At 42.0% G+C, this 27,591-nt stretch overlaps 1 protein-coding gene across 1 annotated transcript in view; it reads right to left on the bottom strand.

Moving 5' to 3' along the window:
* The window catches only part of LOC311508285 (copine-8), a 97,951-nt gene that overhangs the window by 60,512 nt on the left and 9,848 nt on the right, over positions 1 to 27,591 (bottom strand). The window contains exons 2-5 of the mRNA XM_084572995.1: positions 10,495 to 10,535; positions 6,495 to 6,541; positions 4,858 to 4,961; positions 619 to 658 (exon numbers count right to left, since the gene is read on the bottom strand). Coding sequence (XP_084429121.1) covers positions 619 to 658; positions 4,858 to 4,961; positions 6,495 to 6,541; positions 10,495 to 10,535 — 232 coding nt within the window. The remainder of the gene's footprint in view (positions 1 to 618; positions 659 to 4,857; positions 4,962 to 6,494; positions 6,542 to 10,494; positions 10,536 to 27,591) is intronic.

The raw sequence follows: 27,591 nt of genomic DNA, 5'->3' as shown, positions 1-27,591 counted from the left end.
CACAGAAACCACCTGGGCAAACACATCTCAGATATCACCATAAAGCCGGTTTCATGAAGACAGGTGTGTATAAACAAGGTAACAGTCAGACCTGTGTGCGGTGCAGCTCACTGAACGGATCAAAGTTGACAACTTAAACATGCATTTCCTAACCACACCCTTAAACTGCAAGTTAATGTACTGTTCTAAATATAATTTTACTTACCGACGTCTTAAAAAAATAAAATACACATGCTAAATAAACCAGGGTAAAAGCTGCCTCTTTGAACTACAATCCCCATGATGCAATAGGCAGGTAACAGCTATAATTGCCTGCCAACAAGGAACAAGTTATCCCATTGTTGTTTGTAATTACCGTTACCGTAATCACTGTTCTCAATGGACAAAAGCAGGGTGGACGTATTAAATGTCTAAATGGACGTTCGGGGAATGCGCAGTTACAGCCGATGATAAACACACTCATTGTAATGGCCAAATTACTGTTATGTGGCAGACACGAGGCTAATGGGAGGTAATGGCGAGGACAGCAATCACAATCACAAAACACTCGCGTGACGAGATCGGCAAGAGAGACGTGAACCTATCGGCTTCAAACAAAAACACAGGAGGAGCACTCACGTGTTTCGACAGGTTGGCGCTCTTGGAGTCCACGTCGTACCTAAAGAAAAACGGGAGAGTGAGTGCATTAGAGAGTGATGGAGGGTGGCAGGAGCTCAGCTGGGAACACAACAGGGATTACACAGAGAGTAAATCAGTAATGGGGCCAAGCAGCTTGTCACCAAAGATCTCACCAGAGGCTCTGGGTATTTCACTTCCCAGCATCACGGGTTCACCGGCCTACTCCGTTAAACTGACGCTAAATCGACTAATTGGTAGTCACATATATGACCGTGGGAATGAGACAAACGGGGAGTAAGTAAATAAGCCCGTCTTCCTTTTTGTTTTTATGTCTGCTCATGTTGTTTTTTTTATGTCTCCGTTTCACCTGCAGGCCTCTCATACATATACAATATTTGCAGCGTGAAGAATTTGTTCAGCTGTGACCCCTCCGGTTCTAAAGAATGAGAAGCAATCAGACGAGCCATTCACTCGGCAATTTGAGGTCATTTCACAGCTCAGGTCATTTCAGCCACCACTAAAAATGGATTGCCCTTTGCTGGGTAACACTTTGGGGGAGAAATGAGGGGCAATTTAGTTGCTTTGCAAGAACGTTCGGGATCAGCAGCACATCCTGGGTGTATTAGGATGTCTAAAATAATCTGAACCCACACCGCAGCCGAACGTTTAAAATGATTAAACGGAGACATTTTTTTTTTTTTTCACTTAGATTTTTATTAACAAGTTGTCAACAACAAAACAAATATTAACAAACTAACAGAAGCTGCCCGGGAAAAACACAATATTGTAGTCTTGCTGATAATTACATCCATCCATTTTTATTTCAGTCCAGTATAGAAACACTTCAGTATCAACAGTAGAAGAGGTTTGACTTTAACTAAAAGTATGTTAAGTTACCCATCGCTAGATGAATAAGACAATGAGTTTAATGCTGCCTTCAAATTAAACTTGTATGCTGTTTTATCAGGCTAACGACCGGATAACTTTATGCAGGAAATGCAAAGGCATACTGAGAGTGTGGGGCTGTGGGAAATGTCAACTTTTGACGACAATTCTATACGAACCGTCCATCGGCTACACGTCACAGCTCATGAGCTCTGACCTTTGTGTACATTTCCATTCAAGCAGTTGCAAACACCACAAGAACGAGCCGCTAAGGAGGTCTCTTCCTGTAAACCTGGTAAACGCAACTGCATCTGAAGGCACCATAAGGCCCACTGTTGAAAGAATTGTAGTATTTATATGTTTGCATCAATGAGAACTGGGCGCCTGTGACGACATTCCCTGAAATATGCTGCGACGAAAGGGTTTCCAAATGTTTCCTACTGGTGCAGCTTCACATTAAAAGCCGTCACAGGAAATGCAGTGAGTTTTGTCAGTGAGCTTGGCATCTAATCACCAACTGCTCTTGGTAATAAATGACTGAACGTGAAGGAGCAGCCGCAGTGAGCTACTAGATGAAGAGCTGCAGGCGACAAGCTGCACACGTCCATCTTCCTCACTGTACCATACAGAAACGCATGCCATGTATAGCATTAAATCAGATCACAGCTGCTGAAAGAAGGATCCATAAAGGCCAAGTGACTTTTTTAATAAACGTCTATAAATAATAAATAAAAGTGGCTACGAAATCTGATGAACCATACATATGCTACAAGTAATCTTCCGCAGTGACACGTTGTAATGTAGTAGAGCTAGCATAAGCTGCAGAATTAAACCCAGATATTACTGTAGAACCCTACTTGCTTACAGCTCTATTAAACACAGTCCAGGCCATACTGTAGTATTTCATAACTTCTGCTTTGTTTTCATACAGGTCCCAGCTTCGTCGGCCCGAGGGAGGAAACATTTTTTCATCTGCTATCATCTGTTATGCTCCGCGGGCCGGCAGCGCCAGCCGTCTACAGCTGTTGATGAGAAGCACAGCAAACTAGGGCCACACAGACGCACGCACACACGAGCAGACACATTCGCAGAGAAAGACACACGCAGCGTATCACGGATGCACACGCTGAATGATACCAACAACAACACAAACTCACAGACGGACAAAGAGGCCAGCGCGCTGCTTTGTTCCTCAGTTCCATTCAGAAAACCACTCAAGGAGCACAGAGTCAGGCATGCATTCATTTATAGTCACCTTATCCCGTGAGAAGACATAGAGGCAACGCACACAAATACAGACGTCCCTACATTTCCTGAGCATAACGAAAAAGGATGTCAAGTAGAAGGCGCGTGCAACCTTGTGCGTTTCCGGCTTTACATAAAAGCTTTTACCCCTTTTTATTGTCAAGCATGCTTGAGTGTCGGCATCCAAACAAGGGCTATTTATAACCATAACAGCCACTGGAGGTGATTCATACAAAAACCAACAGACAAAAGCGAAAAAGTCATTTCAGTTCAGTGAAATACAGTTAAATCACTGAACCTGTCACTGAACCAAAACACAATTTTATTCATTTTCCTTGTTTGTGCGTTAAAATTTGTTGTTTTTTTTACTCGTTCATTTTTGCTCAGATCGTAACATGCCACGGTTCACAAGTGCAGCTGGCAGAGTAGATATTAAAGGTTAAATGCTTCTCTTTCCCTGAAGGAAATCTGTCTAATCCTATATCCCACCCACCATCCGACAGAACCCCTGGTTGTTATGGCTACCCGTTAAACCCCACACACGGCCACGAACGCAGGCACGCAGGAACACGGCGTCGCCGTGGTCACTCGCAGTATGTGGCAACACAGACACAAGACGCACACATCAGTTCCGCTCATGTCTTGGCATGACCGCCACGTGACCCCGTTACACTTCTCTTGTCTGTACGTGTATGTACCGTGACTGTCAGTAACCAGCTGAGATGCTGAAACGCTCCCTAGAACACGTGCGCACAAACTGGGATACTACCTGTACCAAAAGAGACGGCATACTTTAATCCAGCCACAAATTATCTCAACTAGGACAGCCAGGAAAGCGACACAAGAACCTAATTTTTCTCAGTGAGAAGAGAAACATTATTATTTACTAAACATATTGCACACCTCTTCTAATTTCCCTAGAAACAGGGATTATGACGCATTAATATACAGACATACTCTGAAGCATCAAACAGACCTGGAGCAAATCTAAAATAGAGATACCAAAGCCCCCGTGCACAAATATAGGAATGCAACCGCCCACACACACATACATACACATAAACTATTTTTTTCTCCACCTTGTTCTTTCCCCCTCCTTCTCCACAGACAAACACATCCACGCTGACACACTAGCTCCTCTTTGCAGAGTCTAACTTTCAGATCCCAGCTGGGTTGGCGCAGTGGCTCCCTGGTTCATAGATTATAATATAATTAATCTCCATCTAATAAAATAAAGCCACTGAAATCCCTCCTTAATTCGACGAGAAATGCGATCTGAGAGCGAAGTGAGGAGAAGAATCCCCTCACCTAGAGGGCTGGCTTAATAAGGAGCAGCTGGCTCGTAGAAGAGAATCGTACGCCTCCATGCGAAGGATGAGTCGTGTTTATAGCACCTGCACGCTAACGTACGATGATGTAGCCATCGTCAAGTAAAAACACAAAAAACATGTATAGGCATGGATGGATGTACTTGTAACTGGCGGTACACGGGCCAATTCCGCAATCTGCCGTAAAGGATCGGCAGCAAAAATAAAACTCAACCAATGCCAAGCCTGTTTTGAAAGCGGCTCCTGGCAAATATAGAAAAATTACAAGTGTGTCCAGAGACAAGAGGATTGTATTAAACTAAAAAAAGGAGCACACGCGTGTATAAATGGTGTAGTTGGTGACAGATTTTGTCTCTTTTTTGGTCCAATCTTCTCATCCTGCTTGAAAGAAACAAAGCTCTTCTTCTTGCATGTTTTATAATAGGTTAATTGCCAGGTGGTATGGCTGAATGTTAATTAAGCGACTCTTGTATTCTACAATCTACTTAACCTTCTCTCATCTTATGTAAATTGGGAGTAAATTAGAATCGTAGAGCAGGAGACACTTGTGTATTCTAAGTGAAAGCAATTAAATAAAACAGTTTCAGAACATATCATAATTACTTGGTGTTAACAGTTCCGCATTGTGCAGGAGATATCTGAACGTTCTTAGAGGGGTCACGAAAGACAAATTTATATTTAAGGCGGAGATACTTTCCAGAAGAAGAGGCCTTCAACCTTGCGTGATTGAAAGGAAAAATATTAACATGAGACATAGAGTACAGGTGTAGATGTTACTTACAAGTCAAATCTGAGGTTCTGCCGCTCTTCAAAGAAGTAGTCCAACATGAATTTCCGCACAAAGTCTGGGTTTAGCGTGTTGTCAATCACCTCCGTTCTCCCAAACTAGACAAAAAAAAAAAAAAGAAGAAGCGAGACAGGACGCCAGTAAGAACAGTGTTTAGAGAAAACTCAAGGTAAGCCATTTTGAACCGCAGCACATTCGGTGGATAATGTTCGACGCTCCGACTCTGCACGGCCTTTCATCTGTTATTTCGGTGCTTCTGCAACTCACCGGTCGCACTTTAAAGCTTTAACCTTCCACGAGTCACAGCTTTTACAAGCCCTCCGCGAAGTTGCGGTGACTCATGCAAATATCTAACCACCTGCAGGTTTTTCCTCAGGAGACACATCAGGGGAGAGGCTGGTTACAGAAGATTATGTACAGCTTTAGAGTAATGAATGCAGAGCAGATGAAGTATCAAGTCAATAGGGGTCACGTAGGTCCCGGTTTGGCATTTAACTTAGCCTGTTAATAATGCATGCAGACGATGGGCTACTCAGAACTATGAATAAACGGGAATGATTGGGGCTGTAAGATCTGCCCCCTCATTTGCATGCATGAATATTCATTGTAGCGAAACACACTAGTGATGGCAGTACAGTCACAGGCGAGTGCTTTTTGAAAAGTTGTTTCTATTCAAACCAAGCAGGGCTTCTTAATTAAAGAGTAGAGGTATATCATAATTAAGGCAGACTTCCTTAACCTGCTTGTGTACATCTAATGTCACCAACACAGACAAAAAGTCTTCTTTTTCTTTACTTATACAGTCTGTTTACATTCTCCATGGATATTTTGGACAGTCATAACATTTATGGCATGGTAACTTGTATATACTTTGTATTTTGTGTCCTGTTCTGTTTCTGTCTCTTTTGCACCTTAAAATGTCTGTACTTGCACGTTAAGCTGCTCACCTGTGCCTTAAATTGCCCCCCGGGGACAAATAAAGTTTTCTGAATCTGAAGTACATAATTGTGGTAGTGGTTTGGTGCCAGTGTCGGCTTGTTTACCTGTAATTTGCTACTGCTATGGTTCGTCCACAGCCTCAGAATGGGAAAAATATTCAGCCATGTTGCAAAAAAACTAGCAGTATTACAGGTAAACAAGCCGACCGTCGCAGGTGCGCGCGTCGCTCAGAGATGACATCACCCAGGTCAGAAGACATCACCCAGGGTCTGTAGGTCAATCTACAAACCCCGGATGATGATAACAGGCAACTCCGGACTCAACGGGGAATAGCACTAGCGTATCATAACAAATATTGGCGAAATGAACGAGTTTCGAGGGCAGATAATGCGTTATTTAGAGGCTGCGTCTCGGTGCCCCATTCACTCCCACTATATGGATATACGCGCCGCTCCGCTGGATCTAAATATCTTCCGAACGACTCCAAATGACACCAAAGTTATATGGATGAGTAAACGATCATATCTTATGCCAGAAATAAGGTCCAGGTTGTAAAAAAATGGTAATTCCTCTTTTATCCGTGTGGATTTGTCCCAACTGGAGATATACAGTATCTTGGAGCTATATCTCAGTTGCTAAAATGACACTGATTGGCGTTAAGGTGATGCACATTCTGTAACACACACACTCACCTCTCTCCACTCCTTGTTGCCCATGCCTTGTGTGTAGAGAACACAAACTGTGAAGAACAGAGACACATTGAAATCATTAATAATTAACTACACATGCTCCTACTTGTACAAAGTATCCAGTGCAACAACAAGATAACCACTGTTCATTAGAATTAGTCCTTGGAACCACATTTTTGAACTGTTTGATGAGTAAGCTAACTAAGGGAGGAACAGAGAACCCTCGCTCCACGAGACACCAGCCAAATAAATAAAAGACCAACTCAAATGTCATGGTATTTCGTGGATCCATTCAAATGTGACTAATAAACTATAAATACACGAATTAGACGTAACAAAACAACATCAAAGCGCTCTAATAGTTTTATTCATGAAGCCAAAATGTAAGTATTATATTTCCCGTCTTCAGATGGTGAAAGAAATCATTTCAGGGCATTATGCAATTTCCCGAAACAACACCGATCTCTAAAAGGCAATTTACTGCGCTCACTCTTCATATAATTCGTTTCTAGAGGCCTTTGATGTTCCTTTCAGATAAGTGACAGAAGGATATGTCAACACATGACGCAGACATATTAAATACCGCTTTTGCGTCCGACAGGCACAGGCAGGTGATATTTTGGAGAGCACATAGAGTTAAACCGATAACAGACAGAAAATCTTGGATTTGACTTTTTTCTACTTGTGCCGGGGAGCCTCCGATTTCTTATTTGGTTCACTGCTCTTTAGATTTTAAAGGTATTTTTACCACCAAGTGTCATATCCGAGGTATCTCTATATTCCCAGCCACTTCAATATTCTCTTTTTTCTCTCCCCTTTACCTACTTGCTCTTTTCTCCTGTCAGGCTGGTTCAGATCAGAAGACCGAAGCCGCCGCGCTCAGCGTAATCACGAGTGCTACTCAGCATTAAAGCAAGCCCAAATGTATGGTTAAAGCCCAGGCTTCTTCCTCCTCCACCTAATCACTGTCATCATCATTACCCTGACTCATTTTCATCCCATGCTACCGTCAACGTGCTGACATACTGTGTTTGTGCAGACCGCGAGTGTGTGTTGGTGAGTCATTACAGAACACCCAATATCATGACTCCACTGTCACACATACCTCAAGATGACAAATGTGAGCTGTGATAACAACAACGGTTTTATTTTAGAGATGAATCTTAACCTTGATCCTACTGTACCCTCACTCCCCGTGCACACACACACACACACAACCATGTGCACACAGACAAGAAAAAACTGGACAAAGTGATAACGAAGGCCAGCTCCATCCCGGGCTGTCCTCTAGACTCAGGGCAGCTGGCAGGTGAGAAAAGGATGTTGAACAAACTGTCAAACATCCTGAACAACTCCTCTCACCCTCCGCCTGAGACCTTTGGGACCTCAGGTGGCTCCTTTATTCAGAGACTGCTGCAACCACTGTGCAAGAAGGAGGGCTTCCGGAGGTCCTTTGTCCCTACCACAGTCAGACTCTTCAACATCAGCATTTGTTAGCACTGCTGCTGAGTTTCCTTCACAGGTAAAGGACACGGACATCCTCTGGACAAAATATCTGTCTATATAACTCAGGAAATGTACTTATTTATTATTTTACTCTGTGCAATATTCGTTTTCTTGACAGCAATGCTCCAGTTGGAGTTTGATGATATTCATGAATCTCCATTTTGTATATTCAGCCTCTAATACTTTTTTCCCCACTTAACTCTACAATTGGTTTTCCACCAAACTGAAGTTAGTACGCTTGGTACAGTGACTGTAAATATTTTGTAACCTTAAAATAACTTGTAATTTTTCAGTGTCTTGCCATGTCGCCGTAACAACTAAATTTCCCAGTATTGTATTGTATTGTATCTTGTCTTATGGCATCGTATCTTATCATATCGTACTGTATCGTGTCTTAACGTATTGTATCGTATCTTGTCTTATTGTATCATATTTTATCTTATCATATCGTAACGTACCTTATTGTATCGTATCATAACATATTGTATCATATCGTAACTTATTGTATCGTATCTTATTGTATCGTATCATAACATATTGTATTCTACCATATTGTACCGTATTGGATTTTATCGTATTGTATTGTATCTTGTCTTATTGTATCATATTTTATCGTATCATATCATATTTTATCTTATCCATTTTACATACAAACACACTAGGCTTGATTGGTGTCTCTTGTTTCTTACCTTCATAACTTCTTGACATTTCACCAATATATTTGGTACATATACAGTAATAGCTGGACTGTAGAAGAAGTCATAGATTGCTAGCGGACCTGGATACTTGTTACTGCAGTGGATACCAATACATCAAAAGAAAGAATGGAGATGATATGCAGGTGGTGGTGGCAGCCTGGTAGTTGTATAAAACTATGTGGAGAATAAACTGATCTGGCATTGTGAGAAATTATTTGAAGATAAAATGATACTGTGTGTGGTGATATTTTCATGATTCCATATCTCGGCATATTTAACGGCTTAGCTAGGTGAGCAGAAGTGACTAATCAATTATGTATTTTCTATCTCAAAATGAATGTTCTGTTGTCCAAGTTACCTGTTCACTATTTCTGTAACACTGTTTGTACCACTAGCAGTTATCATCTTCATCAGCTCAGCTGCCCGTCTCACCGGTAGAAAAAGATCAACACCACACACATTAATGCCTTTAATCTGAAGAAGGTGGATAGCTTAACTTATAGCCAATAGGCTAAAAGCTTACTAAACACAGCATTTAACCTAATTAACAAGGTACAAGTATGGTAGATTTGTTCAATTTATGTCCTGATGCAATTAGTGAGGGCAACACCAAACATACATATCCGTCTTGCATAAGGCTTTGCTTTTTTAATTTTAAGAGTCTTGTAAAATTTGTTATGCCTGACCACGCCGAGATTTGCAACAAAAAGATGTAGGAAATGGTAAATTCTTGTTCAGGGGATTTTATGAATTGATATTATATATATTTAAACCCAGCCCTGATTGTAGTTTGTTAATTTTTTTCTCAAAGCTAAGTTTCATATGTAAATTGGGTACACATCAGTTTTATCAGGCACCAAGGTCAGTGTTTCAGACTGCCTTCATTTGAATTTGTTGCGAGTCCAAGCTGCTTTGTTCGATGCAATATCAGCCCACACAAGCACTGCATATACGGATAAGACCTCAGCAGCCCATTACTTACAAGCTATCCATCAGTAAACAAGTCTTTCTGTGGCGATCACTTCACTGGAAAGTAGCATACTGTGCATCACAGATGAGCTGACGATGATGCACTCGGTCACAAGTGAAGCAACTGCTAAGAGCTACTGATTCAGTCGGTGATAAAGCTGATTCAGTACAGTCAGTTCACCAAGAAGATTCATTGATAAAGGTTGGAGATGCACAGAGCAACTCTAGCAGTTGAACGAGATTGAGTCAGACTCCTCAGACAGTCAAGTCTTAAATCAGTTAAATGTACTGTTTTAAGCATACAGTTCGGACTGAAAGAAGAGAGTGGTATTGATCTCCCTGACTAACAAATAAGTGTATTTTCCATAATGCTGAACTATTCTTCCAACTTACTGCTCTAGCACTGACAGTATTATCATACTGATTTTAAAAGTAGGAGAAGAGAACTGCCGCTGATTCTGTGAATCTACAGAGACAAACTTCTTAGCTGACCTAATGCATTAGTCAGACTGCCTCGAACCAAGCCAACACATTCAGTGAAAAATAAACACATAAGGATTGACTCACGGCTGCACACAGCAGAAGAAAAGACCTTCATTCAATCCCTAATTAATGTCTCACTGCCTTATGGCGTACGTATTCCCCTTATTTTACCCATATGTCACTCTTTTTATACTTGTTCTTGCCATATTAGATTCCCCTTTTCTTCTTTTTTTTGCTTTCTGTTCTCCTTATAGTGAAGCAAAAACCCCTCATTAACAATTACACACTGAAACAAACAAACTAGTTCGCCCTGAGTGACAGACATACAAAGAGGCGGTGGCTCTTACTTGGGTCTGATTTGGAGAAGGTGTCTCTGTCCAGCAGGTTTCTGTGGAGACACAAAAAAGGCAAAAATGCTTAGATAGACAATTACCACAGTGAGAAGGGAAAACATTTGTAATTCAAACGGAGGCACGGATGCTTTTTAACACATTAACTATTTATGTACTGGCCTGGGCGACTGGGCATGTAATCATCGCGCTGCGTTTACAGTATTCCTGTGAACCTCTTTGAAGAGGTGGAGAAAAACAAAAAATTTCCTGTATTCTCCACAGCATTAGCCGCTATACTGAGGCGTACGCGCAGCTGGTGATCATGATTAATATTTCATGTTAAACTGAGACGATCGGCTTCTTTGGAAATGTTTACACGTTACTTGAACACATCCCACGAATCCCACTGTGTGAATTAAACCTGACCTAGCCTAGATTACGCTTCTCTAAAGAAAACAGTTCAATGGCTAACACTTCACACGGACAACCTTTCGTTAATAAATCACTCCTCTTTTGACTTAACAGTTTGTATGAACCACATAAAATGACCTGATAACACATACCCTATATGTGTTTAAGTCAATGGTGTTGACACAGGGTTATCCAGACAATGTTAATAGTATGGCGGTCCGCCATGGTCTAATTTACTCCGCCATTGTCTCTTAACTCATTTTTGCACGTTTGAAATAACATTGTGGTTGCGTTGTTTTCCCTATTGCTCCCGAAAGCATATCTCCCTCCCTCCCCTCCTCAAAGCCTCCTCCCCCCAGACCCTCCACAAACACCAGTCGCTCACCTGCTCGGTAATTTAACCTGACGGAGAAAACGGCTCGGTCAACTCACATAGCATGTAAAGCTATTTGTGTTGTTCACTACTAAAAATGTACGTTACCGGCACTTTTTAAAACCTGATGTTTGTGCTCAAGACATTTAGACCATGGAGATCTACAATTATGTAAAGAGAGTAGGACAAAACCCAGAGGAAACGATGATGCTAACTAGCTTGAATTAATTCAACAGAAGAAGAAGAAGATGTACAAGTTTACAACAGCACTGTCCACGTTGATTCCAGTTTTGTCCACCTCAACGTTTTGCTACTTCCATATTTGTGTCTTTCCCATCACCCCTGTCTATCAGATTGAAAATTCATTCTTATCAGGTCATTCAGTTCCAACCAAGGTGGTTTCATAAGGGCATTTTCATTCTGACTGGCCCAGTGACGCACACTTTTCATTGTTGTAAGCATGTAGATAACCAGTAGCCCCTTTTATATCTCAAACCCAGCATCCTGCTACCATAAATATTCACCAGGGCAACAAATGTGTATTAATCCACATCTAAAAATAGTCTCCAACAGATGGGCTACTTAACTACCACTCCTGTTTTAATGCAGCTAAAAAGTAGGAGTCAGTGTGATTGGGGCAGATCAAACTAAGCCATGTCACATTTCAACAACCACAGCTCCGACAAAATCAAGTTATACAGCTAAACAAAGAGTGGCTCCAAGTTAAATTTGAACTCATGTATGAGGATTCAGATTTTTTTATGGTTCCTCATTTCATGCTTGGAAAACACAAGGTGTAAGCCGCTATTCTCTGTGACCAGTGGTGTACAGTGCAGCCCTTCGTCGTAGCAAACCAGTGAGTTTCAGCCAAGATGGACATAATTACAATCGTGAAGAATTTATATTCCCCCGAAAGAGTAAGGAGGAGGAAGGGAAGCGATGGAGAAAATTAAATGGACCATAATGAAAGTGGCATGAGAGCTTATCATTAATTCTGATTTTGGAATAATGAGATGAAGAACAGTGATGAGGATAGGACCTAGTGCTCTGAAGAGAAAAGGAGAATGGAAGGAGATCGCTAACTTGTCAGTGAGGTTAAATTAGCAAGCACTGACCTCTAGAAGAATTAAAATCTTCCCAATTGCTCTTTTTTTTATATCTTAATAAGCCGTTGTGAAGTGTCTTGGGTGCAGAAGGCACACTGAAATGTGGATCCCTTCATCCTTTAAATCCCAGGGATTGAGAGGGACTTTCAAAGGCTCTCAGACAAAGAGCTAAAACCATCAGTGCCTGGAGAGTCCCAAGACGGAAAGCTGGTTTTCAGTCTCTAACTGCAGCAGTTGTGTTCCTTTTTGCTCAGTTTCAGTTGAGTCTACATCTCTATTTCTGTCTGTTCTTGTCTTACTTTCTCTTATGTGAACTTGCCAACTCATCAACACCACCTATGGCATTTTTCTCCCTGTCTCACTCTCTTGTGTTTGCTCTCTAACTAAAAACACCTCTGGTATCCACTCAGTCCTTCCTGCTTGTTCGCTGTCTCACTTGTCAGCTCACTAACTCAATTGAACATGGCAGCGTCACCTATATGGGACACGAAGCATTCGTAATGATTTGCTGTACTTGTTGTGCAGTTATTTGTAGTATGCAAGCGTCAGGCATCATGTTTCAGCTCAGTTTGGTGTTTGAGTTTCCACCCATTATCCAAAGACACACAAAAACACTCATGTTGGCCTATTTGGTTGTGGGTTAAACCTGTGACTTCAATGCCTTTTTTTCCCTGTGCACACTGACCATTGAGATATGGAAACAATAAAGCATGCTAAGATGTTTACAAGGCAAAACTCTTTCCATTCGTAGTCCTGTTTACATTCTCTAAAGTATGTCTGTTTATTGACTGAGGACACTCCTTTTGCTGTGGAGATAACTGTATTACAAATAGACGTGAAACTCACAAGCTCAGTTTGATATGAACAATCTACCAGATGCGTTGTGGTTTCCTCAAAGAGCATTTTACTTTTAACAGTAAATGAGCACTGGTCCATATCAATTATCAGAGTAACAGAATATGAAAAATGTGTAAACTGGCCGTCTTTGTAAATACTTAGACCTAACATAAACATAATAAATATATATATATTTTTTAAACTATTGAACTATGCTCTAAGTTGCTGATAACTTCCTTGCAAGCTTGAATCTCTCTGAAAATGATGAATGAACTGAAGCAAGGATTTCTGCTTTACCGTATTTGGAACTGGGTGTCTGTGGAGACATACCAGCACAGAATCACAAGCCACACCCACCAGTTATCTCTAATGTCTGTCACTAATGATTACAATCATGTACAGGTGACTTTGGGCTTATCTCAATATGGGTTCTTGTCTGTACTTGTGCTCTTGTGAACATGTGACACGTCATCACCTGCTGGATACATACTGTTCCAATTCAAAGCGGTCCAAATGCCCAAATGTGTTCAAGCCACGCACATTATTGACGATGCATTGGGAGGCAACTTGTTTGGACATGGGGCAGCCAGATACCATCATCATTAATAATGTCATCATATTAATAATATAATAATCTCTGTTATGATCTCTTGGAATCCAAGTTAAAAACAAACAAAAAACACCCGCAATTACCTCTTGTTGCCATAGGTGTCGCCAAAGAGAACGTGACTGCCACTTTTACTAAAACAGTACACTTCACATTAAAAAGTCAACGAAATGTTAAAGTGTTCTTTCACTGCATCAACCTGTGCATGGCGACCTCCATCCAGAAGATACATATGAAAATGGTCTTTTGAATACACCTGGCGCAATAAATTGATTGCTAAACAGCCAACAAAATAAAATAAGGAAATTAATGTTACTGTATTCATCCGATACAGTGGAGATGTAACACAGAAAAACTGCTCCTGCTTATCAGTATTACATGTACAGTTACTAGACTAACTGGCGTATGTACTTGTAATGACTTAAGTTAAATTATCAGCCAGTCTGTCTCTTTTGTTTTATCTCTGTTCCCGCAACGTTGGTTAAGAAGTCCATCTGTTTGAGGGAATGATTACTAAGGAGCTTTTTGTTTTCTCGTGAAAACTAAAAGTAAGCAGTATATACAGTACAGTACAAAGTGCAAATTACATAGAAGACTACCAGTATTCATGAAGGTTCAAGAAGTATCCCGTCATGTGTTCAACGTGGTTCCTGAACGCACCATTGACTTGTGTTTGTAAATGGTATGGTCAGTCTGTATTGGCTAATACTTATTTGTTTAAGTTGACACACATCCCAAATGTAATACTTTAGTAGACCCAGCACCCTTTCACCTCCAATGCAAAGAGTGATTTCCCAAAATAGTTTTGAGGCAGGTTACCTACCCCCCGTAAAGTAAGAAAATGGGGTCGGTTAGATACAAAAGTAACTGCTATTCCTAAATTTGTCCACTGTTTTAGTCAGAGTAGCGGACATAACACAACACCCAGAACTAAATAGCAGACATTTCAGGTTGTTCATAAAATGGAAAAAGTTGGAGTTGTGGTTATTTATAGGGTATTATGGTATTATGTTACACGTCGGCCCACTTAAAATGAAATTAGGCTATATGTGGCCCCTGAACTAAAATGAGTTTGACACCCCTGCTTTATACTAACAGCACTGCCATCATGTCCCACTATTTGTCTGGTGGCTAGAAGTAATTTCCCACTCTGAGTTGGTGGTACAGTTAGTTAATATACACTTTCTCCATTCGGGAGAGAATTTGAGGCTCCACAGCCTGTGACTGGCTGCTGCTCAAAGCACATCACACATGGTGCCACTCCAAATGGGCTCCTGGGCTCCCCCCCGCGCGCTGGTCGCTGTATGTGTGCGAGGGTGCGCGTGTGTGTGTGTGTTTGTATGTGTGAGTAAGACACATTTTCAGGATTTCCACTTCAGAGGATAATGTGAATGAGTCATGGCTCTCTTTCTCTCTCTTTTTCTCTTGCTCCTTCTCTCTTTTCATCCAGAGGCAGGCAGCGGAAAGCTAAAAGCTGCCATCCGAGTCACAGAGAGGTCTGCAGGAATAAAGGTACCCGGCTGAAACAGTGTTAGTATATTATCAGAGTTCTCCAAAACACTGTAATCTCATGAGGGTGAAATGTAATCTTCATATGATGCCATTTTTTGTACTATAGCATATGATATGTCACGTCAATAAAAGGAAAGGGGACACTCAAAATAAAGCAATGGAAGCCTGCCACTGGTGACAAACCTTTCAAATATTGATTTCTTCAACATATTTCCCATAGGCTTACAGCTTTGGTGCGTTCACATGCATCATTTTCTCCTTTCTCTCTCTTTCTCATCCACCTTTGACCTTTAAACTGCCTCTCATTCATTCTAGCGTTGCTCATTCACATAAACACCCTTTATTTCTCTAATTAACTTATTTTAACCTATTCAAATTTAGAAAATGTACTAATTCTTTGGTAAACATGTCTACGTGAAGGCCCTTCGGGTAACTTAGTCAGCCATAAATAAGCTTTTTAAAAAGAAATTTGTGATTAATGGGATTAAATAAAGGCTGAAAAATGCTGCCTTCAAAGGAGAGCTTGCACAATGAACACACAGGCAACCTACGAAAAGCTGTCACAGAAATGTCAGATGCCAAAGAAAGGCACATTGCAGGGCATTTTTTCCCAGACAGACTCCTACATAGTATTAGCACAAAAGACCAGAGATCACATGCGACACAAATGCCCCCAATCATTGATTACAACCTCAGAGACATTAACGCCTACCTCTTACCTAGCGGTTAGCACATTAGCAGCTGACAGGTTTGTGGTGTGAAATGACGAGCCATGGGTTGAGTTAAGAAAAAAATACAACTGTCGTTAAGGTTACATTAATGTGATAATCATATTAACACAATCTACACACAAGTGTATTTATAGGTGGTGTGATTACATTTCCTGCAAGAACAAATCAGGACAAATAAATGCAAAACAGAAATCAGCAGCTAACAGATAAAATAGCTGTGAAAAAATTATTTTGTCTCACAAACCCAGTAGTTTAGTTTGCAGCAGACCAGTTTTTAATGTGAGAGCTGATGCATTCATTAACACTATATTTAATTAAAAATGTGAGCTGTATCATTAACATTCCACTTAAAATGCCTTTTGTATCACTAAAGTAGGTAACCAGAAATCATCACTGGTATGAATTAATCCAACAAAAAGGATTAAGTTGATTAATTATTATTATTCAATCTCATATGTTAACAGTTTGGGGGTTAGACATTTTGGTCTGATAAAAGAAGACATGTCCTCAATCAGGGTTTTAGGAAAATATTGACCACTTACTAAAGGATAAACTAGTTAATCTACAAAAACAACAGGAACACCAACTGATACAGTTGTGTTAGCGTATCTTAGCTTAAAATAGCAAGTTCATAAATAGAAGAAAACTAAAAATGGAACAATTATTTTCACAATCAATTATTTTTTAAATTACTTTATTGATTTTTGTTTTTTACTCAATGATATATCAATGATTTTCTGAGTAGTGCATAAATCGGTTATTGGTTAACTTAGCACTGAATAATAATCATAACAATGACCATTAACCTTTTGACAAATATTTTCTCATAATAACATGAAATCTATAAACGGCCTAATTAGGAAATTTGTACTACAGTCTGCTATTAATTAGCTTTGCTAGTGCCGAGTATGATTCACCTTTAGTGGCTTGTGCAGACTGTAAACGGAAATGCAGCTCTATTGTATAACTTAAAGCAGGGATCTTCAATGTTTTCCAGGCCAAGGACCCCCAAACTGATGGAGAGATGGAGAGGGGACCCCCTACTTATGTATATGTGTGTTTAAAGACATTTAAATTAGAGGAAAAAAATGTCTAATCAACCAAAACATTCGCGACCCCCTGCAGTACCTCCGCGGACCCCCTAGGGGTTGCGGACCACCTGTTGAAGACCTCTGTCTTAAAGATTGCTTACACCCACAAAGAGCGTAACTTTCATGGAAACCTACAGTTTTTAGTTTCATAAGTCTATATGTGGATAGAAGAAAACTGCTTACAACTTGCTAACACACTGGAAAGAACCACTGCCATGCTAACTATGAGCATCTGCTTTGCTGAGATGCTCATGCGTAGCGGTTGAGCTGCTAAAGCATGCATCTTATTGAGACTATGTTTAAAGAATTCCCACACTTTTGACAAGCAGGTTTGGGCTTTAGCTGCGTTTTTCAGTATGCCAGGCAGCAGGAGGCGCCATAACTAGGGATGAAAGTAGCAGCCCGAGAGAAAACACTGTTTTCAACAATGTTTGCATGCTATTTTCACACCCAAAGCAGCTCAAACTTTTCCCCCCCGTGTTCTACCGCTCAGTTGCACACTTCAAAAGTGTAACTTATTTCTCTCGTCAACACATACATCACCAAAATCCCAGCTAGCATCACTGACACACAAAGTCACAGACAAATACGACAGTGCTGATCTCGGATCGCTGTCAAACTATGGTTCCTCCTCCCTTGGGGCAAACTATACCCGTACAATCCCCTGCCATCCTGGCCATGCCTACTTGATGCATCACCTGTGACAGCTGTCAATCACTTCAACAGGAAGTGAAATATGATACTAGCCTACATGCACATTTCCTTTTTTGGCTTCTCACTCCGAGAGAGTAAAAAATAAATAAAAAATGGAGCAGGAAGGAATAAAGAAATGACAAACAGGGAGAAAAGACAGACAAGGAGCGGTAATTTAAAACACACACAGACAGCGAGATGGTGAGGCAGCATCTTCAGCTAATATGACAACCCTCTAATTATGTGAAATGCCTGACGGAGCTTCAATGTGGGGTCAAAAAGGGGAGCTATCCGTCTTGGTCTCCCACACACACACTGGAGACACACCTCTGTGCATTTGCTCATGGGTTGGGGGTGCGCTGCATGATAACAGAGGAGTATGGGGACAGTTACCATGGCAACTGCTGACAGCCAATTGGGGCCACTTGACTGACTTGACTGACAGCTGCTACGTGTGTGTGTCGTTTCTCCACCCGGCTCGACGAGCAGGGGATGCCATCAGTGCTGAGGCATTTGTGGTGATCACCTTTCCACTTCCCCTTTTCCTGCTCCGCTCCTCTCCTTTCATTTCTCCCCTCCTATTTTTAAATTAATGAATACATTCACAGTGCCTTTTGGACTGGCTTGAGAGGCCATGTCCCTGACTGTGTGTTACCTTGACGACACAACAGCAAACCCCCTCCGGGGACCCTCACCACCCTCTCCTACGCTACAGAAATAAATTGGGTTTTTAGCCCACTGCAAGAGGGCAGATAGGAGAGGAGAGGAGAATGGGGAAAAGAAATTTTGAGACAAATAGAGGGAAAAAAGGAAAGACAAAATGAGCACTTCACTGGGAAAGGAGACACTTGCAAGAGACATAAAAAACTGTACAGGTGTTGAGTGAAAGAGTTGCACAGAGAGAGCGGCTAGTCGGCTAATTAGCTGTCCAAAAACTGCGTGAGAGCAGCAAGGAGAAGCTTTAGTGTGTGTTTGAGACTGTGTCTTGATCTGCTCTATTTCTGTCGTTTGGACTCTATTTGGAGTCCAGACTTAACCACGGGCAGAGAGAAAAGTTGAGAGGGAGAGTGTGAAAAAGGAGGGGGGGTTTAAAAGCCACAGAACATGGAGGTGCAGAGAGTAGAGGCAGTGGCTCAAGTCGGCGACTCTCTCGGCTGTAAATGTTTTGTTATTGTTGCCACCGCTGCTGCTGATGATGATGATGAGGAGGTGCTTTTAAATGTATGACGCAGTTTTCAGAATCAGAGAACTCTATCTTTCACTAAATGTACAGGAAGAGGTTGAGTCACGGCGGAAACAGGGTACACAAGGAATACCAGATTTCTTTCTCCCAGACAAAACATTCCAGCTCTTTCTGACGGATCTCAAGGCGTCACCAGGCAAGTCCAGATTCCCCCAGCGTACTCTGGGTTTACCCTGGGGTATCCTCCCCTCAAAGGGAGCTGCCCGGACCAACTCAGCTGACCCCTTTCAACACAAAGGAGAAGCGGCTCTACTCTGAGCTGCCTCCAGATGTCCAAGCTCACGCCACCCTATCTCAGAGGCTGATCCCAGCCACCCTTGTATCACGATGCCATTCTTTAGGTCACTATACAAAATTCATGACCATAGGTGAGAGATGGAACGTGGTTCGACTGGCAAATCATAAGCTTTGCCTTGCGCCTCAGCTCCCTCTTCACCACGGCAGTTTGTACAGCGACTGCAGTAATGCACCAAACCACCAGTCCATCTCAGACAAAAAATTGTTCTTAATGTATTTTTTCGCCATTTTCTTGAGTTCACCAAAAATGGTCAGAGTCTGGGTAAGCTTCCTTGGAAACATTCTGGAAATGGAAGACAATCTCAAAAAAACTTCTTGCATGCGACTGATCTATCTGTCGATCACCATCATGGGCTAATTTCAACCAATGAGATTCCTCTGATGTCACAGGCACTTAAGAAAAAATACAACAGTACCCAATGTGAGGAGCTTTCAAACCTAGCAAACGTGTCAGTATACCTTTCCGTCACTGACCTTTTCACGCTTGCATGAAAGGCAATCTTAGGACAGATACACCTGAAACACTGATTGGTCCGCACTTCAGGACTAGCCACAAGCACATAGCTCAACGCCTGCAGGATGGACTGTCTATGATCTCATGAATCCCACAAGAATTCAGCTGCCTCACAGAGTAACTTCTTTAATTTCCCACTGAACGCACCTCAACCCCTTCAGTTTCAAGTAGATTACAAAAAGAGTCTTTCCTCCATACAGCGTACATCCCCTCAGCTGTATTTATATTGAGTTTTGAGCTAAATAACCTTTGAAACTTCCAGGCCAAGGATTCCTGACAACTACAATCTCACCAAAAGAGAGAGGAAGCAGCTGACCCAAAACGGCCTAAACTTTGTGTACGAATACTTTTGAATCAACGCCCACATCATTAAAATGGTTGACATCCGATTACATCATGACGCATTAGAATTTTTCCATAGCTCGTTGCTGCTTAGGCTAACGTACCTTCACAAATAGAGTTCAGTTGGCTGTGACATATTGAACTCTCTAAATGCAACTTAACAGTCACTTTTCACGGAAGACATTTTGACGTAGAGGAAAAGCACAAATGTAATTAAATTTAATTATATAACGACGGAGTGGATCCCTGGAACTGGCTCAAATAAGTCATTAATAATAGATATTTTTTCTGTCAAAGATAACAGTCACCCATTATTGTTATTTGCTGGTAATCTGGCACCCGTTCGCTTTGTTCAACCTGCAAGAAACTGTGCTGTCTTCACATGTCTTGAATTATCCTTTCAGTTCTTTTACATCCTTGTACTTCCTGTTCTTTATTGCTAGAGTCTTCATTATTTCCTCGTCCTCTCCTGTCTCGTGTTCTGTCCTCTTCTCGGGGGAGAAGGGGTTTTCTCAGTGACAGCCCAGAGCATTCATTCCTGTTTTCTGCTTTACTTCTTCCTCTCTCCCCAACTCTTTCCTTCTCTCCTTCCGTCTCGCTCTCTCTCTCTCTCTCCCCCTCTCTCAGTTTGACCGTGACCTGAATCGGCTCTGTGGAGACTACACCATCTCACTGAACTAGATACAGTTACACACATATGTAGATATGTAGTCAGGTTAAACATGTTTGGCCAATAAAGCTGAGTCTGACCACTGATTGGACACAAAGATGATGAACTTCCTACTATGTACCTTTTTAGATTCCTGAAGGCTGATTTTGAAGCTCCGTGTGATATCTCCGGCAATTGCCATCTTGGCTGTGCCTCACCCCTCCCAATTACCGACGTTCTTTCCCTTAATTATGCAACTATAATCATTTCAAGTTGTGAGTTATATAAAAATTGAGAAATTAGCTATAGAGACCATGGACTGTATAAATGTGGACAATGTCTCGCCACTTCCTTGCATTAGCCAAACTGACGCTATTTTCCCGGGGATACGAGCGCCAGCTATAAAGACCAAAACAGTTTTCATACCAGGCTGTAAACATGTTTATTTTTTCATAATATGATCTATTTGGGTCAATGGGGGGGCTACTCGCTTTGGAAGCCACCCTCAAGTGGCCATAGGAACTGCACTTCTGCAGAGGCTTTACTTTCCACGACCAGATGCTGCCACTTGAATCTGATAGAATGCAAAATCGTAGCCAGGACAGTAGACAATGGTTCAAATATGGACGTTGCTGCAAAGAAGCTGCACTTTCTGAAACTGCTAACCGCATGATCTATTCAAATATTGGAAACGAAGGTGTTCCATTGCGAATACAAATTCTTTTTGTGTAAAAAGCCTAAATGCTGCAATGATTTGATTTTAAATACAGTTCTGAGATGAAAAAAAGTCTGGCGCAATATGTGTATTGACAGCTCAAATGAAAGATCACAGTACTTTGCTTTCCACTGCAGATTACAATAAGTATTCGCCGCTCGTGTATAAGATTTAGCAGTAACTGTCACTTATGAAATCAGTCGTAAATTCAGGGTTTTATTTCGATGGTCAGAAGCAGGACTGGCAAAGATTTACTGCACTCCAAAGGGGCAATTATTCTTTTTCCTCTGTGGTACATACCAACGAAAACCAGAGGCACAATGAGCTGAGGGAAACTAAAAGATTGCTGCAGGGGTCTGGCAGAGCAGGAAACTCTTTCACCTCACTGGGACTCGCCTCATTAAATGTTAACAGCGAAAATAATGCCTAATGGAGCTTTAAGGGCTTGTAACGAAAGGCTAACTCACATTATTTACAAAGGCTGACTGGAATTATCAGAAATGATTTGCTGTTTTCTTCTTATGGCTTTTAAATGTCTGTTAAAAACAAATCCTTTCTCCGCTGACAACACTGAAACATCTTAAAATCATGTCAAATTCATGCCACGTCTTAATCTCCCTGACTCTGAGAGGACTTGTAGTTTGAATGTGCGTATGAGGCCACGCTTAGCAACAGACCAGGCATATTCTTGGAAACATGTGGAGCGAGAGGAGACAACTGGGCATGCTCGGGTGTTCTCAACAGGTCGCTGAGCACAATGCCACAGGTACCTGCATCTCTTCGTTTTCTCCTTCGTGTTCTATTCTCCAGCTTTTTTTTTCCACCACTCTTAATTTTTTACCGATCAATCCAATTTGTTAATTTGTTCCAGAGCCTGGAGAAAAGCTCGCACAAAACCACTCCCAATCTCTCTCACACACTAACACACACACACACACACGTATTGAAGGGGAGCATCAGCAGCTTGTATTCTCTCTCTGCTTCTCTAAGAGGGCTGCCCTAATTCTTCTTGACAAGGGCTGGGAGAGCCAAGAGAACATCTCAGCACACACACACACACACATATATATACGCCGGAATACGCCACGCCGCTATCCGTTCACACACAAACACGGGAAACAAAATACACGACGCTCATGCACGGCTACGCATCTGTGCCGGTGGCATTTTACCTTAATTGCCTTTGTCACCGCTTTCAGTGCAGTTTAGCCCAGCTCGCCTACTTTCCTCCATCACACACATGTCACCGGCATACGTACGACTGTCACTGCTTAGCACGGACAAAGGTCAAATGCTTACACACAAAACAAGAAATATTTGCTGTAGCTTTTATAATGGCATATTCTTGTAATACAATGTCACTGTCAACACATGATAAATGATCAGATGTTGTTTGCTAAGCGGCAAAAACTGTGTGCGTCTCTGACCGGGTGGTTTGTGATTGTGTCTGCACACGTCTGCATGAATAACTGTGTTACAGACTGACGTGAGTGTGTAAGCTTGCAAGCATGCATGCGTAACTGCTATGATGAGGGCACTAGGAGACAGCGCAGGGGATGGAGGATGGAGGTATTTGTCTTTCTCTAACTCCCCTCTATTACCTTTATTTCTCCATTACTTGTGTGCCGGGGTCCTCATTCAGCGTAATCAACAGGAGGCAAAGTGTGTCTTTATGCGTGTGAAAAAACGTAAAAAACACAAAGAGACATGCTTGGATGTGCAGACCGAGGCCAGGGGCTTCTACATGAGAGGGAGAGCGAGACAGACAGAGAGGGAGGCGGCATCCCTGGAGGAATTCAAACAGCCTCTGCGCTATGTGACCAGGATGGAGATGACTTCATTAGGCCAGCCAGTTTCTCGCTCTCCCTTCTGTCTCCGTCTTCTTCTAGCTGTAAATAGGGCTGTGAGGGTGATTTACTGTATGTCAAGCAATCTCACTTGTCAGATAGTCCGAGTCGGTGTCGCAGTGGATATCTGAGAGCCAGGCGCGCGGCGGTGGCGTTGTAACGGAACAATCCGTAATCAGATATGGATCATTTTCCACCTGAAATGTCAAAATATCTAATTGGGCAGGCCAAATTTACAGAGATGTTTTGATTTGTTTTGTTTTACCTTTATGTCCCACAGGAGGAAATCGACATCAGTGTGGAAATAAAATGTCACGAGCGTCAAATGTGACCGTATTCTGTGTGTGTGTGTGCTGAAAATGTCATCGGTCGTCTGACTGATGGAAGGCACAGCGGCACGAACAGAGTGTGTGTGTGTGTGCGTGTGTGTGGATGAGGGTTTAAATGCTATGAAATGCGCGTACAGTGTGTATTATCTAGGTGTCATCCCTACACAGTCCTTCAGTTCAATTGCTCCCACAGGCTCTCTGCTGTACATCCTGGTAGTTATCGATGAATTCATTTGCTCTTGGGACTTCAATGCGCTCTCTGATGACCCATTGAGAAGAGCTTTTAACGCCTTTTTGACCCAGAGGCCAACAGGTCCTACTGCTCATTTATGCATAAAAATACTTCTGAAGGACCTCCACTAGACATGTGTGTGGAAATCATCTCTTCCACTCAAGCTGAGCTCAGGCTACGGGAGCTTCAAAATCCTGAAATCAGGTTGCATCCTACAAGGAGGAGATATTCTTCTATCTTCCACTGAACTTGCACACACTACAAGATTTGAATATAACAGCACATCACACACACTGCAGGATATTATTTAGACTATAACGCCATGGGAAGCAATAAATGCACGACCCAACATGATCACATCCATGCGCAACAACTTGCTATAAATCAGCCCATCCACACTCCTGTAGGTTGCAGTAATTCACCTCTAAGCTAGTTTGCTAACTGCTAAACAAACAGGGAGAAGAGACTTGTGATACTTTGCGAACAAAACAGGGGGCTAAACATGTGTGCATAAGAAAGTTATTGAGTAGACATAGTCAGTTCTATTCTTCAAAGAAAAATGGGGGTGATATTTTAACTACCTATTGTAGTATTTGTCTAAAGCAGCATGCTAGCTAACGTTAGCCCGCTGCTTGACAACTCATTCAGCTTCTTTATTTCCTTGCAGACTCCCATTGGCTGTTGTTAAAGAGCCGTAATCCTCCTCTAAATAGCAAACAATGGTTGGTTAAAGAGCAGGGCCCGTATTCCGAAAGATTCTGACAATCCTCTCAGAGAGCTCCTAACTTAGCCTAAAAATTCCTAGTTAGGAGTCTTAGCTTAGGAGTATTCCAGAAATTTCTTAAAGAACTCTGAGCAAGGAATGGACAGAAACTCTTATCTTAGTGAGGAGGTATGGTTGACCCCGTTGCTAGGTATGAGTCATCATTTCAGAAGGTGTGATTGGTTGATCCTAAAAGCTTCATTTACCATGCTGGTCATTTTTCATCCATTTGGTATTAACGAGGGTAAAATGGCTCAGCTTTCATCAATTTCTGTGACTGCTAACCGGCCTAGAAGAAGCAGTGATGGTTGCCGTTCAAATATTTCCACAAACCAAACAGCAATGGAGAAGAAATGAAGGAGGAAACCCAACTGGACAGAGGAACAGTGTTTGCTTCTGACTGAACTGGTCAATGAGAATAAAAGTGTTTTGAGATGTAGATTTAGCCCCAAGTCATCACTGCTGCATTGTTGCATTTTTGCATTTTTTCCTGTTGCTAAATACCTCAGTGTTGTGATGACTTTCATTTCCGGTGATATTGCGATTGTAACAAGCTCAATTGTCATTCAGCGTTTGGAGAATATCTCTCCTGCCTCTTCTTTCAGCCATTTTCTCCTCTGCTTAAGAAATTCCTAAGGCTCCTAAAAGTCCTCCTCCCTGCTCTTAACAGATCTGACCTTAGGAGCACTCTTAAGGGCTAAGATTCTTTAGGAATACCTTTTATCTTTACTAGGATCTACTCTTAACTTTGAGAGGAGATTCTTAGAAAACATCATGATTCTAAGAATTTTCTTAGAATTTGGCCACCAGGAGCAACGCTTTGCGCTAAGAATTTTTAGGAATACGGGCCCAGATCTCTAAACCTCTCACATTACAGATTGCTCTGCAGATTGTCTGGAGCGGTGCCTATCTAGATAAAACATCAACATCTTGAAACTCCTGTCCTGTCGCCTGAGCCTAGCACAGTATAAATTCAATTCCTGTCAAGTGAAATCAACGAGAACATCTCATTCCACACAGACACAGAGCAGTCACAAAAAAGTGCTGAGTGTGTATTTTCTCAAAAACTCCAAAGTGACTTTCCACGACTATCAGTGACTAAGGAACAAATGACGTAATGTTACAGTTAGCTTGCTTTTCAGATGTTAAAGGTTTCCGTGTCCTTGAGGCCACGTTTTATCACCTGCATTTTAAAATAACACCACAGCTGTCCAACCTTGAGGGTAAGGCCGTCATTACCCTTCCACTTATTACTTCTGCGTGTAGTAGTAGAGCGGTACACAACTACCTTCTGATTGTGTGTGTAGGCCTTGACCTTTATCTGTGACTTCTCTCTCCTTCTCTCTGTGTCTGATTTTTTATCACTCCAGTTTCTCACTGCAGCCGTACAGCTTGATGGATGGAGTGGAGGCATTGTGTTAGTGTGTAGGTCTGCGCGTGCGTTCCTCAGAACGCATGAGGCGTACAGTGCGATTAGACGAACAGAGACATGCGCATGTTGTGACACAGTGCGCATACCGTCTGGTGACTTATGGAGAAAACCACCCACGGTGAGCGAACAACAGAAGGGCCGGGGTCGATAGTAATTTCCTCAGAGCGCATGAATCTTTACTGACTTGACTAGAAAAAGCCCAAACCTGATTACAGAAGAGACTATGGAAAAAAACACTCACAGATCCACAGTAATGCACTCTTAAAGCTGCCTCAAACACCCTCTGAAACCGAGCTAGGGTAAGACAGGCAAGACAATAGCATCAATTCATGCCAGCTCAGAAAGGGGTTCCTCAATGCAGCTTTGTCTCAGTGATTGCCAGCACCACTGTGCTCTCATCCAAAATCATTTGCGCTCCCCGCTGTTGAGAACCACATGTAAACAGACGAGGGTGAGGGGGGGAGAAAAGTTATTGGCTGCAGCGTCATTGCGCGCATTCCCTTTTGTGTGTTTTTCTTTTTCTTTTTCGCCGGCGTTGAACGAGCGCGCAGCAGGCAACTCAGTCTTCCCTTCAAAGTGACGGTTGTCAGCAGCGTCTTCAATGAGAGAAACTATTATGTGAGCTCTATGGGGCCATAAAGGTCAACGCAATCACTTCTCATAGACGGAGTGGGAGTGAGCAACCTGAAAATAGATAGCTGGCCGGTCGTGACTTGTGATGTTAAAGGGTGGGATTTGCAAGGTAAGTGGTTCACTCCTGACACAAAATATGAGGCTGTCTGGAGGAAGTGTTTGCAAGAGAGTCAGAACTTTGGCTTGCAATCGCAGGAAAGGCACTAGTTCGACTGATAACAGTAAAAATGCATTCTAGTTTAACTGTATTATTCTTCTTATTGTTATTGGGCATGCTGGCTGATTGGCAATGCGAACTGAGCCATGATAACAGAATGGGTTTCAGCACTGCTTGTCCTGCTATGACAAGTCAAAAGGTTTGCTGCGGCTCAATACAATCAATGGTGTGAAGTCCGCAGGGGGAATGAAATCTAGAGCATGTGACCCTCAGTAAGAGATACATCCTCCAGGTAAAAACAACATTAGCTCCACTTTATCTCAACAAATACGCTGACGCTAAATACTTTGAAGCTAGCACTGGACCGTGCAGACTGCGATAAGTGACTATGAGAAATCACTGTCAGGTAAACGCCACGTAGAGGCACGCAACTTTAAAATCTGATTAGAAATAATCCTTTTCCAGAGATTATATTGACTCAACTTTACAAACTCTCTGTCTGTACGATCCATCATTACACAACCTACATTTATCCAACCTACTTTTCATCCTTTTCTTGGCTGCGGCCCAATAACTTCTAAAGTCTTCCCTCTATCTG

This window comes from Chelon labrosus (assembly GCF_963514085.1).
Source record: "Chelon labrosus genome assembly, chromosome: 23".
In the NCBI taxonomy this organism is placed as follows: Eukaryota; Metazoa; Chordata; class Actinopteri; order Mugiliformes; family Mugilidae; genus Chelon; species Chelon labrosus.
The sequence above is the reverse complement of the archived record's forward strand: the minus strand, read 5'-3'. Positions and strand labels throughout refer to the sequence as shown.